General features: G+C 45.4%; 1 protein-coding gene and 1 long non-coding RNA gene across 5 annotated transcripts in view; both read right to left on the reverse strand.

The window, feature by feature from the left end:
• The window catches only part of LOC147604794 (putative CoA ligase CCL12), a 43,941-nt gene that overhangs the window by 11,920 nt on the left and 17,907 nt on the right, over positions 1-14,114 (reverse strand). For all 4 annotated transcript variants that reach the window (XM_086794501.1, XM_086794500.1, XM_086794499.1 and 1 more), the window contains exons 7-10: positions 9,911-9,984; positions 9,606-9,826; positions 9,225-9,319; positions 8,744-8,960 (exon numbers count right to left, since the gene is read on the reverse strand). In XM_086794501.1, the coding sequence (XP_086650627.1) occupies positions 8,744-8,960; positions 9,225-9,319; positions 9,606-9,826; positions 9,911-9,984 (607 nt within the window). The remainder of the gene's footprint in view (positions 1-8,743; positions 8,961-9,224; positions 9,320-9,605; positions 9,827-9,910; positions 9,985-14,114) is intronic.
• On the reverse strand, positions 1,434-6,549 carry LOC147604795 (uncharacterized). The gene is made up of 2 exons (XR_015265282.1): positions 5,479-6,549; positions 1,434-4,253 (listed from the first exon to the last, which is right to left on the reverse strand). It is a non-coding gene; the product is annotated as an uncharacterized LOC147604795 (long non-coding RNA).

A 14,114-nucleotide genomic window follows, 5' to 3' on the forward strand; every position in this document is an offset into this window, starting at 1 on the left:
TACTGAGGCTGACAGTACATCTGTTTATGGGACTTCTATGATATATGTGTACTAGTCACCTGAGATTTTTGTGGATATGTATGGTTCACAGTGATATACAAATTGGACTATTACTATGCCATTGGTTTGCAATGAATGATGTTACATGTGCATGGCTTAGAGAGATTGGGACGCTAATCTTGCCATATTGTATATTTCACTTTGGATATTTTGCTAAATCACCAGAATGCAATCGAGGCCGCTTGCCATTTTTCAAGAGGGGGGTATGTCATGGCCCTGTGAAAATGGAACAGCACAAGTGTGGGCATGGTGGTTGCAGAGTCAGAATATTGAATGATTCACATGGGGGGGTGCCCGGACAGAGTTTAAGATGTGTGGACATCCCTAGGTGTGAAGGGGGGAACTAGAACATTAAACTTTTAATGTTTATAAAAGTTGCCCCTAGGCCTTAGTGGCCCTAGGGAACTTTTAAAGTTTGGGGGCCCTAGGATTTTTATGGGGAGGAGGCCACTCCACTTTTGGAGTGAGTGCTTCTCTCTCCTCCCCCTCTCTCTAGCTTTTGGGAAAAGGAATCGTGGAGCTTTCATGCGCTTGTGTACATGCGTGGAGAAGCTGAAGAGAAGAGTCGACTGCAGATTTTGTGTGGTGCTGCTGCTGTTTTTCTGAGTGCAAACCAGCCGTACAGCACTGTACGGCCAGATCTGCTGCAAGTACTCTCTCTCTCTCTCTCTGGGACAGGCTGCGGGTCTATCTCCCTGCTGGACAGGCTGCGCACAGGCTCTGTACAGGCTGTGCAGACAAGTACACAGCAAGTACAACACTGTACGACTGTCGTACAGTGTACGGGCAGTCAAGTACAGCAAGTACTGCCGCCTGTGATGTCTGTTGCAGATATGAGCTATCTGGCCCCTTGTGAGAGGAGGGGTATGGCAGATTGACAAGGGTTGAGACAGAGTTTGGACAGTACATGTATGTATGAGCTGAGATGTTGTATCATGCACTTGAGTTATGCCAGATGTATGCTCATGGCTGCCCTGCTTAGTGGTCTTGGCTGATTAGAGGGAGGCACAGTGTGTTATTGTGAAACACAGATCTGTGTGCATAGATCCTCTGTGCTAAGAGGGAATTGTGGGCCGTCAGATTGGACATACAGGTGTAATCTCTTGGCTGATTTTTGTTGTACTCAGCCATTCATATTTTTGGAATTGAATAAATAAATACCGCAAGGGGCGCCAAGCTTTGGGGCCAACAGGTGTCGCCTTGTTTTCAGATTTGGGCACTCTAGCTCCAATCTGTTTTGTTTTCATATCTAGACTACAAGTGGACGGGTGATTGCTAGTCTACCGCACTCTGGTTTCTACCGGAGGCCGGTTTCAAAACGGCACTCAAAAAATACTTTTTTTAAAAGTTTTTTTACTCTACACTTATTCTACTTTGGAAGTACATCAAAATGAGCACAAATTTACACTAAAATGGTAAGCTTTTGAGTCATATTAACAAAATACGCCGATCAAAGAGTGAAGGCGTTGACGGTTGATTGTATTAATAATTAAGTAGATACAAAATGAGTCATATAACTCAAGAGTCAAGACTAAGCCTTAAGGAGGCACAATACATGGAAGGACTCAAATGACAAAAAGTGCTAAAGCCTAGAGGCTAGAGCTTAGTAGTAAGGCCCATGAATCATGATCCATGAATGATCGTCCACGTGAAGTGCTCGCCTCATGGTCATGGGTAGCTTGTGCCAAAGGAACATCAAGCTCACCCTCACTCTCATCCTCACTGGCATGCTGCTGTTGCACCTCATCCTCTTGTTGCTCTTCTTGTTGACTCATCTCCCACTCGGTGAAGGGATTTACCTTCTTGGTCACGCTCTTGCAAAGCATTCGCAAGTTCGTGCTGACGAAGACAAGCTCATTGCCACGCTCTACCCTGAGTCGGTTCCTCTTCCTAGAGGCAATGTGGTTGTAGGTGCTCCAAAGTTGCTCCAAGCAAGAGGAGCTGACGGCCTAGCTAAGTATGCGAATGGCCAGCTGTTGTAGCTCCGGTCTATCCGGACCAAAGTCCTCCCACCATAGAGCAGCACCAACTTTAGAGCGATCGATCTATGCATCATGACAGCCATAGGAGTCATGAAATGACCTGTACATGGAAAGTTGGTCCCTGATCTTGCGCCTAACCAATGCATCAGGCACAAGACAGTCCAAGATGATCCTCCACCCAGCGCTCACCTCCTGGTCACTCTCCAACTTGTTGCCTTGGAATTCTAGGTCCACCACATAAGCTGCTACATGCAATGGATAGTAGGAATTCCACCTTCCTAGACACAAAGCATGGATCTTCTCGTATTTGTCTTCGTCAGGCACAAAGTCTTACTTCTCTATCATGCTATCCATGGCCTCGTTAAGGTGAAGGTGATTGCGTGCATGATCCCGATCCACCACATGACTCCATCATAGGGGCTTGAGTTCCTCTCCCCATCGTCGCGGGATCCACGGCCACTTGTGGTGTCCTCCTTGCCGCTTCGACCGCCTCGTAGACGGCAAGCTTGTCGAGAAGTTTCCGTCTCTTTTCGGGCGTGACATTCATGCAAAACCGCACCTCATGCCCACTCTCATGCAAGAGGTGGGCTCGCACTTTGTCGGCACCACCCGTTCGCCGGTACGGGCAAAGCTTGCATGCCTATGGCCGAGAACTGCCTCCATGAGTGGATGGGATGTAGTTAACCTCCTCCCACCATGTCCATCCCGTCGTCCTTCTACGGGATGCCCCGGCACGTGAGGAGGATGCCATGGTTGAAGATGGCTTGAGAGAAGGAGAGAGAGGGAGAGAGACTAGATAGCAGAGAGTAGAGACTAGAGTGCTTGAGGCTTGAGCCTTGTGTGAGAGGCTTGGAAGTTGGAAGAGGCTTGAGGGAGAGAGACTAGAGTGTGGCTTGCCACTTGAAGCTTGAGCAATGAGCAAAGACTCAAGAGACTTGAACTTCCTTGAAGGCTTGAAGGTGTGTGTGTGAGGAAGTGTGTGTGTGTGCTTGTTCTTATATAGATAGGCAAGAGAGAGAAGCAACTTGGCAAGACTCAAGAGAAGAGGCAAGGACCAAGGGCCAAGGCAAGAGGAGACGGCATCCCCAAACGGCCGGATAAACGATCAAAAAACAGTCACAAAACCGACCATTGGGGAGCGCAACGGCTCTCGGCCGTCCCCATCCCCCCGTCCCTTGTGAGGGATGCCTCCCGGGGGAACATCCGTCCGCCGTCCCGTCCGTCCCCATTGCTGCCGCATCCCGGAACGGCGTCCCAGCATCCCAAGGTCCCGTCCCGTGTCCCCTGTGACTATGCCCTTATGAAGCGGATCAACGGCCACGCCATTCACAGCCTTATGAAGAGCACGCACAAAGTGGAGCGCAAGTTGCTCTACTACACCGAGCCATGCTACCGTGCCATTGCAGAACTCGCAGTGGTCGCCCACCTACTGTAACTGTATTACTTTTGTGAGAAAAAGATTTCTATACAAACCTTCCAAAAGCTATGGCTGGAACCTGAGACTGAAAAGAACGCTATAACTGCCCGGTTGCTGCTCACATGCCTGCCACAACCTGTCCAGCCTGCCCACACTGCCCGTAGACTGCACTGCCAGGTGTGAACCTTGCCTGGGACCTGGACCAGCCTACATGTGTGAACAAGCTCCAAAGTCCTTTCCTTGGGGAACCGTCCCAAATAGAGGCTGCCTGCCCATCCAGTGCCCAGATGCCTGAAACTTGTCTCATCTTAAAAAACTCACCACTACGTGGAGCAAGGTGTGTCACATTCTCCCCAACTAAAACTGCAGCTGTCCTTAATTGTATAGCTTCTAGATGGGAACTCACATGCTATCTTACATAATGTTGACGACCCTCTCCCCTCTCTCATTTGCTCGTACGACGTAACCATCTTGTAAGTATGCCAGAGTTGCTCAAGACCCAAGGACGGATCAGTTCATCCAAACCCATCAATGAAATCTTCTCCTACCCAAGATACTGGATGCCCGAGATCTGCATTTAAGCTCTAACTCCATTTTTGAAGTGTACCTGCCCTTACATTGTCAACACTCTCTCTCAACCAAGTGCCTCTTTATGGAGTAACTGCTAATGATGAACCTCGTGTCAAGGGCTCTTCTCATAGACTCCATCACGAAAACCACTGAAGTGTGTCCATCCATGAGGGCACCTGCTCAGATGGATATCCAAAACTCACATTGCAGAACCCAAAGCAGTCCTTTTTTTAGGCCCAAGATCCTCCTGTAGTTACCATTTTTTCACCACCCGTAGGCACTTTTTATCTTCCTGTAGGCAATGCCACCAAGGAAGCACCTTGGCGGGTTTTGACCCCAGGACCTCCTGGTCCTAGACAAACACCTTAACCACTTTGTCTAGGACCAGGACCAGGACCTCCTGGTCCTAGACAAACACCTTAACCACTTGGGCTATCACCTCAACCCAAGGCAGTCCTTTGCATGTACCCATGAATATTCCCTTGGCTATGCATGATCAGACCAGAATCCACCAGCTCCTTGTCGCTGACTTGGGTCCCAAATAACCACATCATTCAAGAGGGTTGTGTAAATGTGCGGGACAAGCACAACAGACATGTACGGGGCATGCACACTTGAACCTGACCTTCCTCTGGTGGCACACTGGTTAACATGTCCTTGGACAAGGGGGCCAAGTGTCCATCCACACAGCTTGCACTTTTCATGTACAATCATGTCCACGGCATCCAAGTGCGGGATACATGTGACATTTCCTCTTTCTTAGCTTGATGATAGGGTCGGCAATGCCATTGGAGAATCCTGGGGAATCTGTATGATAGAATCTTGCGTCAGCTTCTTGTGGGTCCTTTGCACCAAATGTCGATGCAGTCGTATGGTACCCATCTGGAATGTCAGGACCCAGCAGGGTCAGGTAATTTGGTATCCACCAAACTGTGGGCCTTTGTTTGCAAGTGAGTGACGAAACTATTTGGGGCCATCGGATATCATGATGTCTCCAAGGCGCTTTCGTCCCTTAGTCTTCTTCGTTCTTCATCTCGCTCTGCATCTCCTACATGGTACAGCCCGTGCATAATCCTGGGAAAACTCACTCACATGGTTAGTCCCAACATCATCAACAACAATAAAAAACTTAATGTCTAGACTAAAAACCTGTACACTAAAGACAATAGACTTTATAGCATTGTCTGGTTCGCCTTGGAAGATTACCGCCTTTGGTAGCGTCATCGTGATCCACAAATTATTATTCAATATGTAGTTTGCACTATTGAAACCACCTTACACCCAAAATCATGCATGCACCAACCGACGGTGTGACTATGAATCGCGTGTAAACTCCACCTGCGAGACTAATGTTGCACTCCGAGAAACAAACTTGACTTGTGCAACCATTCCATCACTAAATTCAGTGAGTTCCTTGTCTATTGGCGTCGATAGCCGCTCAAGTATGACCTCTTCAGTACTGCCGCAATCAGACTACAACTGGGAAGCCACTCAAAGTGCCATGACACTTCATGAGCTGTCATTCTGTATCTAGAGTCCTCTCCATCTGATCATCATGTTTATGGGAGGTTCCCTCTTGCAAAGTTTCTAGCACTTGAGGGGTTCCCTCAAGCTGAGCTTCCAGCTCTTGAGGGGTTCCCTCTTGCGGTTTTGACCGTATCCTCCCCACCATAATAGTACTAACAATGGGGTCAGATGAGGGAGGCTCTTTGGTTTGGGCTCAACAACCACTACCTTGGTCGCGGCCAGGAGTTTCTTGGGGCCAGTCTATAAGGTATACCCCACTCGGTGGCACCAAAAACGACCCTCCCACTGATATTGGGCCTTACCAGTCTGGTCCAATTGTCCACGCAACATACTCGCTTGGTCTTTCTAGTCTAGGGTAAGCTGGGTGTGTTCGTGGCCGGCTTAGAGCCCACTGCGCTGGAAGCCTGGCATGGGGTTGCCCCCCATCTAGGTCTAGGTCTGGTTCTAGCCCTTTGCACCTGCATTTGATGCCTTGGGTCCTCGGATGTGAACCTGCATTCGATGCCCTAGGTGCTTGGGTGTGAACGGTCTTGGGCTTTCCACCATTGTATTTTATCTCAGCACTCTCCACAAGCAAGAGTGCCGCCCCGAAGTCCACGGGCTGAAACATCCGTACATCCCACTGAATTGTGTCTAGCCCATACAAGAATTGTCCTTTCTTATTCAGTTCATATTTGCCCAAGTGTAAGGCGAAGTGAGTGACCTTGCTAGAAAACTGAAGGACAACTGTGCAAACTCTGGCGCAGTAAAAATCACCCTTTCAAATCCATGACAAAGTGGTCCCACTCATAGTTCGCAACACTGAACTCAGTGTGGGCCTTGAACCAATCTTGCCATTGTTTGGACCAATCTTGCCACCAAACAATGGCATCTTATGTCAGATGACAGTTACCCAAACTCTTTTCCTTATCCGTCCTACTTATTGCAAAAAAATATGCTTCGAATCGATGTAACCAAAAGAATGCAAAACAGTAGGGTCGAGTTTACCATCATACTTACTAAAGGTCACTCTCTCTGGAAAAGGGTTCCTTGAACTCGAAGAAGCCGATATTGTCTTGCAGTCAAAGGAACCGATCATGCTCCTTGCATTGTCTTTGGTTGCTTGCTCTTATCGGAAATCCTTGATCACCTATTGGTGCCACTCCGGGTCACGTCGTTGGGCCTCGAACTGCAGCTCCATCTGGCGCATGGCCATCTGGTGAGCATGCTGAAGTTTCTGCTGCTCAATAGCAAAAGCATGTTTGGGGGAGGAGGGGAAGAAGGGGGTCAGGTTATGGGTGACTGTTGGACAGCCGGCGCTGCACGGTTCGCCACAGCTTATCGATCATGGCTTGCATCATCTGCTACTCTGCAAAAGCTGTTCGAGCAGCATGCTAACAGAGACCAATGCCAAAATGTGCAAAACATTCCAGATGGTCATGTCGGTCAATGCCACCAATTCTTCTTGTACCTCTTTCTCTCTCTCAACGTCTGAAGTCACCATAGAGGGAGCAATCAAGGTTCTTCATGACCACAAGCAAACCATCCACACTAAAAGAAAAAAAATTATGATAGTATTGTTGCATCCGAAGCTTGGAGTAGAATCATTAACTTGATAACAGCCTAATTCAGAATTCATAAACTTGATGATTTGCACATGAACAAATATGAGAGAGAGAGAGAGAGACAGTAGAGAGTACACCAAATTGGGTCTCAAATAACCCTTTGAAGAGCCCCCACCGTGAGGGTGTATTTGCTTGTATTGCTGCATGAGTATGGACTAACTGTAAGCTCCTCCAAATCAGCACCGAATTCTGACCATAGACTTCATGCCAAACACTCAGAAGAGAGACCTGGTCGCCTTCTTTGCTGCCGGACAGCACCCTGGATGCCTTCTGTTTTCCTCCAGGTGCAGGGATTTGTGATCTCTGCTGGTCACCTGGTTCCTAGATCTCCTCCCTCGCGTTTTCTTGCCTGTGGGCTGCCCGTAGCTTGCACACATTGCTGTGGGTTCTTGCAAAGAGAGCAGGTGCTTAGCGAGGGGGCCTGGAGCACCCTTATATAGGGCTACTGAGCTGGAATAGCTGGCATGTAGGCCTGCAAGAGGACAAAAAAATACCTTTTTCTTGCGTGGGTGCCTAACCTTGGTTACCGTCCTTGGCCCTGCCCACCCCACTAGGCTGGCCTAGAGGCTGTCCACAGCCCCTCAGCCCCTTAGCCACCATAATCCCCTAAATGTGTTGCAACTTTCCATTCCAAAGATGGATGCACACACAAACGGGCTCCTCTACCTAGACCTATGACTCTGGCAAATGCCCGTTCACCCGGCTACCAACCTAATAAGTGCCTCGCACATCAATACATCATTCAAGAGGGTTGCATCCATGTGTGGGACACGGACATGTGCTGGACATGCACATATGACCCTGATCTTCCTGTGGTGGCACACTGGCTACACGTCCCTAGACAAGGGTTCACAAGGGGCCCCAACCATAAGGCTTGCACTTTTCCTTTCCAGTCACATCCATGGCATCCAAGTGCAAGATACACGTGACCCCCCCCCCCCCCCCCCCCAAAAAAAAAAAAACACACACACACACACACACACACACATTGCAACAGAAACAGGTTATGTCTCCGCGACAGAAATGGCTTGAAACTAGAAAATGGAAACAGCATGGCATGTCTAACATTATATAATAGACAAAAATAGAAATGATGAAAAAAGAAATAGAGGAGAAACTTGGGATAGATCATAAGCTAATAGAAGTAACAAGGAGAATTGACGAAAATCAAAACCTACCAGGGGAAAATCGTGGCAAAATTCTCAAGTGGCTAGAAAAAGGTCATTTCTTGTTACTACGACACATGCACGTGTGTGCGGCACGCACACACACACACACACCCAAGTGTACATATGAATGCATGCATAAAGAAGCATCGGTTGAAAAAGAAGGCATTACAATAAATGTTAGTGGGGAGCCCTAGAGGCTGCTCTATGTGAGCCACAAAGGCAGACTGCTAGGCCATTACCCACAACACTCACTTTTTAAGAATTAGCTTGCTTCTCTTCCCGAATGAAGCAAATAGCTGTAAGTACCTATACCTAAGACATGAAATACCTTTGATGAACTACAAAAGTTTCAAATCAAACCATTGAAAAATAGTGCTTCTGGGACACTTCGATTCAAAAGATCTATAAACTTACATATGGATGTCTTTGTTCATTTAGGATAGCAAAAGAGGTGGTCATAGTGGGGGTGCTGAAGGCGGCCAGAGCTTGTGGCTGCAACATGCATCCGTGAAGAAATGGCGATGCCAGCTCTGTCCCACCGCAAGGTTCTAACACTGGCTTGTAGAATCCCCTTGCACTTAGCCACAAGTCATCATCAATATTTGATGCCTCGCCTGTAGAGAAAAAGATCCTGAAACAGGCACCATAAAAATATGTCATGGTTCTCATGATAAGGTGGGGATGATGTGTTTGTTTGTGCAGGTTGCTACATGTGAATGGGGGTTAACAGGGGGGAAACTGTGTGAAGAGGGCATGGGATGAGGGCTTATGAAGGGTTTATGTGTATACAAACTTTAAAGATCCCCTAGAATGCATCAATTACACCAAATCTATAAAGCTTTCCCACGGAACAACATAATGGCAAACATGTAGTCCGCATTTCAAGGTTTGTCACCTTATTTTTGACCAATCAAGTCCATCCATGCAGCTGGTTTTCCTCCATGTCTTCACAATGGTCGGCACAGTTCCTAAGATTGTAGCACCAACATCCTACAAAAAGAAAAGGTATACTTAAACTCAATCAAGAGGACACAATAACATCCCCTATAAGCCAAGGATAATTTGAGGCTTATAAACACAACCTTCCCCACCCATGCGACGCGTGGGGAGTTGTATGGGCAAGATTGCCCATTTATCCCCAACAGGCGGCCTGGATGAGCCAGTTGATGAACAGGCAGGATTGCCTGTCCATCCCCCAATGTGGCATGAATGGGCCTCACTGACGGGCAGCAATTGGTTGTGTAAAAAATCTCAAGCTACCAACTGTGATGCCTGCCTGTACAAATTGACCAAACCCTCGATGAAGTGGCGATCCATCATAGATACCAACTGTGGCTCCGACCAAAAAGCATGAATACAGCAACATCGGTCCCACCATCCATCCAAGGTTTGTTGGACATATAAACACATCTCCAACTTTTAAATCTAGATGTGTCCAAGCATCAGCCCCAAGTCTTATAGGCTGTAGGTGTGAGTATGGCACAGCCTTTGGCTTCCCTTCATAAGAGTAGAAGGTTGCTTAGAATTACTTTTAAACAATATCTGGTCTAGTTGTCTTGGCATGGCTACAACAATACTCACCTGAAGTGCCTGATGAGAACAGAATGTTTGTATGTGACTCTATTGGTTGCTGTGTAGCCTGGTATTCCCATGGCCTGCCACAAATTTATTTCAACAATTAACAAAAAATCAGATCCTTTGCTGTATATGTATATACACACACACTTTTTTTTATCGTAAAAAGCCATGTTCTATTGCTTCAATGTACAAAGAAAGAAGTCCTCAAAAGTGAGACAAAGTTCTTGAAGAACGGTCACATAAATTTAAAAAACTGAAAAAACAAAGCCAACTGGCCATCATCGATCTGATCCAAGTGGATGTTGTCAAACAAAGACTGACACGAGGATTGATGAAAGTAGTGATAGCGTGCAATCCTTACGGAATGAAAAACCAAATGATTTCTTACATGCCATATTGTCCACAAAGCCCAATATCTAGTCCAGATTAGAAAGGGCTATGCATGATCCAATCTAGAAGGCCACCTGCCAAACAGCCAAAAAAATCTAGAGAAGGAATACTCTGGGAATCTGAGTTTAAGAGAACGAGAAATTTGCCGAAGGAAACTTTTGGTCTCTAGCAATGTTGCATAGAAACGTGTTTCGTACAGGTTTGAAACGTACGAAGCGTATCGAGACATTTCGTCTTGTACGAAACGCGTTTTTTATTCATCCTGAATATTTTAATACCCTACAGCCCGTCACATCACATCGTTTCATACCTTTTCCGTGCGCGTTTCCCAGTGGTGGCCGCCTGTACTTTTTCGCCGTTTTGTGTACCAGCTCGCCATCGAATCAACGCCCGTGTCAGCCCGCCTGCTCCTTAGTGTCCTTGGGCCTTGTGGAGGTCTTCTAAAGAGGTAATGTCATGTTTTGCTTTATGTTGGTTTTCTTTGCACAACACACAAAGCAGCACGTTTTGTTCTCTACCGTCAATATTTATCGCATATCTTCCTCCCCTTGCTCTATTGAGGCCTAAGGCTACCTACCTTCTCTTCCCCTTGCTCTATCGTTGGCCAAGATGACAATTAAATTCATGAATCATAAAATGAGATTACTTTATGTTATGTATCGCACTTGCAGGGCCAACAATCTACATTTATCCCCGCCTTGTAGGATGCCTCGAACAGGTGATTCTCTTTGGAACAATGTCACCTTCGAGTTTAGATATGGTGGCTCGGGCTCCGGAAAGTGAAAATGCAACTTTTGTGCGATAAGCACCATGGCAATGTCACCAAGCTAAAGGCACATTTGTCACAAACAAAGGGTTTTGGCATTGGGCCACGTAAGCATGTGCCACAAGAAATCTATGATAGCCTAAAGGCTTGGAAGGCCATGCAACTAGGTATCCCCCTCGAGGATATCCCCAATCTGGGAGAGCCTGAAGCATGTCAAAGTGTCTCTAAGAGAACTCGCACTATCAGAGAGGAAGATACCAGTGTCTTTTGTCATTGCAATCTCCGATTGCTAGAGCAAAAGAGTCATCCCATTGGGCCTCGCCAAGTGAATCCAAATAAGATTGATATCATGAAGTGCAAGGGATATTCCTCAGGAGGAGAGAGACATCTATTCTATGCTCTATGAGGAGATCATGGCTCCGGCTCTGTAAGATTCCTCCCCCAGCCTCTCAGGATGTCCAGTATCTTCCCCTGTAATCAAATCCCTCTTCAGAAATATAAAAGATCTTGTTTCTACCAGTTTTGACCTAGAGAGAGAAAATATTCTAGAAAGAGAATATTCAGATTTTAAATATTTTTGGATAGAAAGATACCTCATCTTATTAAAATAAGTTCCCCTGAAACAGAAGTTCAAAAAGATTTTCAGAAGGTGCATTAGAAATTAAGTATAATCTGTTCAAGAGGCATTATCATGGGAGTGAAGATTTTTTCGAAATTTTAAATTAAGGTTCCTATGGACCAATAAGATTCATCCAAATGTAGGGAGGAGATAAATAGAAGAATAAAAGGAAAATCTCCCAAAAATGAGTAAATACTCACATAAGATGAAGAGTTGACTAAGGACAAGGTTAATAGTTAAAAAAGAGAGATATTTAGGTGAAATGATGCATTTTTGACACCTCTGCATGGGAGAATTCCCCTCATGAAGAGGGCTCCTATTTCACATGCTTGAATGAGTTTTAAACTCCCAAATAATGAGATATTTTCATCTCTCCTCTCTCCTGTTTCAACTAGATCCAAAAAGTGACCAAAACTGACCTAAAAATGGTCAAAAATTGACCAAACTGATCTGGAAAATTCTAGAATCAGTTGGCTTGGTTAGAGGCTCACTTTTTCCTATAAATAGAAGCCCTCTCCTTTGTTGAAACTTAATAGTGTTTTATGCACTGTTACTCTGCTCCTCCCAAGCCAAGAACTGTGAATTTATTAATAATTCACTAGTTTTGACATTTCCCTCTTCCAAAGATTGGTGGCCACTCTTGTTACAAACAAGAGTTAAACCCTCAAACCATCAAGCCAAAGGAAAGCTCCAAGAAATTATGTAAGTAGAGATTCTTGTATTTTCTTTATTGATTTTATGTTTTTCTAATGTTTATGATTATTTGAAGTGATAAATGAATGTTATGCCTTGATCGAAAGGCTTTTCTCCTCTCTCTTCTTAGAATCAACCCTTCTTCATCCTAGTTAAGTGAAAATTGTTGGAATTAAACTTTTTATAATGTTTTCTCTTTTATAAGTGAATTTTATTAGTATAGATTACTTTAAATCAATTAGAGTTAATTTTTAAGATAAAATTAAGTAAAAAATTTTGAAAAATGATCAGCCATACAAAGGAGGTTATGGCTGTTGGGTATTGGACTCACACACTCACACACACAAACCTGCACATTAGGGTTAGGTGCAGGGTAGAGAAGCTCACACATACAAATGAGAGAGAGAGAGAGAGAGAGAGAGAGAGCCAAAAGTGTGGTATCCACAAAATGCAAGTCAACCCTTGCATGTGTGCCACATCCATATAATATAGAAGTACAAAATATTATATGTTAGAGTGTCCTTTCACACTTGATGTCCAAGGGGAAAAACCACATGGGAAAAAGTGCCCTTGGTTAAGCCCTGTTCACACACAGCACTACCATAAGTGAGCATATGCCTACAAATTCTCCCTGTAGTGGAAGTGTGAACCTGTACAAGGAAGCAGATCACTCTCTGTATGAGAGTAAGCCCAAAAGCTTTGCGGAAAGCTTCAAACTTTTCTCGAGGTAAAGCCTTTGTGAATAGATCTGCAACATTATCCTGTGTAGGGCAATAAGATAAACTGATCTCCCCTGCATGTAGCCTCTCTCTGACATAGTGATAATGAATCTCTATGTGCTTGGTACGTGCATGAAATACTGGATTTCGTGCCACGGCCATAGCACTCTGGCTATCAGTGAGAATGGTGGTGGGTGTCTGCTGACACTCACGAAGATCAGCCAATAGTCTTCTCAACCATACACAATCTACTGTAGCTGTAAAGACTGCCCTGTACTCAGCCTCACAAGTAGATGTAGCAACAGTGGGTTGCTTTTTACTCAACCAAGAGATGCATGAGCTGCCAAGAAAAAAACAATTCCCACTGGTGGATTGCCTGGTATCATAATCACCAGCCCAATCTGAATCACTGTATGCATAAAGCTGCAAGCTGCCCCCCCTGGGATAGAACAAACCAAGATCCAGGGTACCCTTAAGATATCGAAAAATGCGTTTGACTGCTTGCCAATGCTTTGTGCCTGGGCTGTGCATGAATTTGCTCAACAAAGACACCCCAAAAGATATGTCTGGCCTCGTGTTACACAAGTAAATGAGGCATCCCACTGCCTGGCTATAAAGGCCGGCCTCAAAAGGCTCTCCAATATCATGCATAGTAAGCCGTACACCTGGTTCTACCGGAGTAGAAATGGGCTTACATTCATCCATGTGAAACCTTTTTAGCAAACTTTTTATGTACTTAGTTTGCTGCATAACAATGCCATCATCTATATGCATAAACTGTATGCCGAGATAGTAGTGTAAAGGCCCCAAATCTGACATATCAAATTCAGCTTTCAAATCAGCTTTGAAATCTGAAATTTGTGCTTTGCTTGTACCTGTAATGAGCATGTCATCTACATACAAGATGACTATGAGAATATCGGCATCGGTTTTCTTCACATACAATGTGCTTTCAGCTGGACTATTCTCATAACCTTGGCTGGTTAGATGAGCATGTATCTTATCATACCAAGCTCTTGG

The sequence above is a fragment of the Cibotium barometz genome, chromosome 61, assembly GCF_041138505.1.
Source record: "Cibotium barometz isolate CiBa-2024 chromosome 61, ASM4113850v1, whole genome shotgun sequence".
Lineage (NCBI taxonomy): Eukaryota > Viridiplantae > Streptophyta > Polypodiopsida > Cyatheales > Cibotiaceae > Cibotium > Cibotium barometz.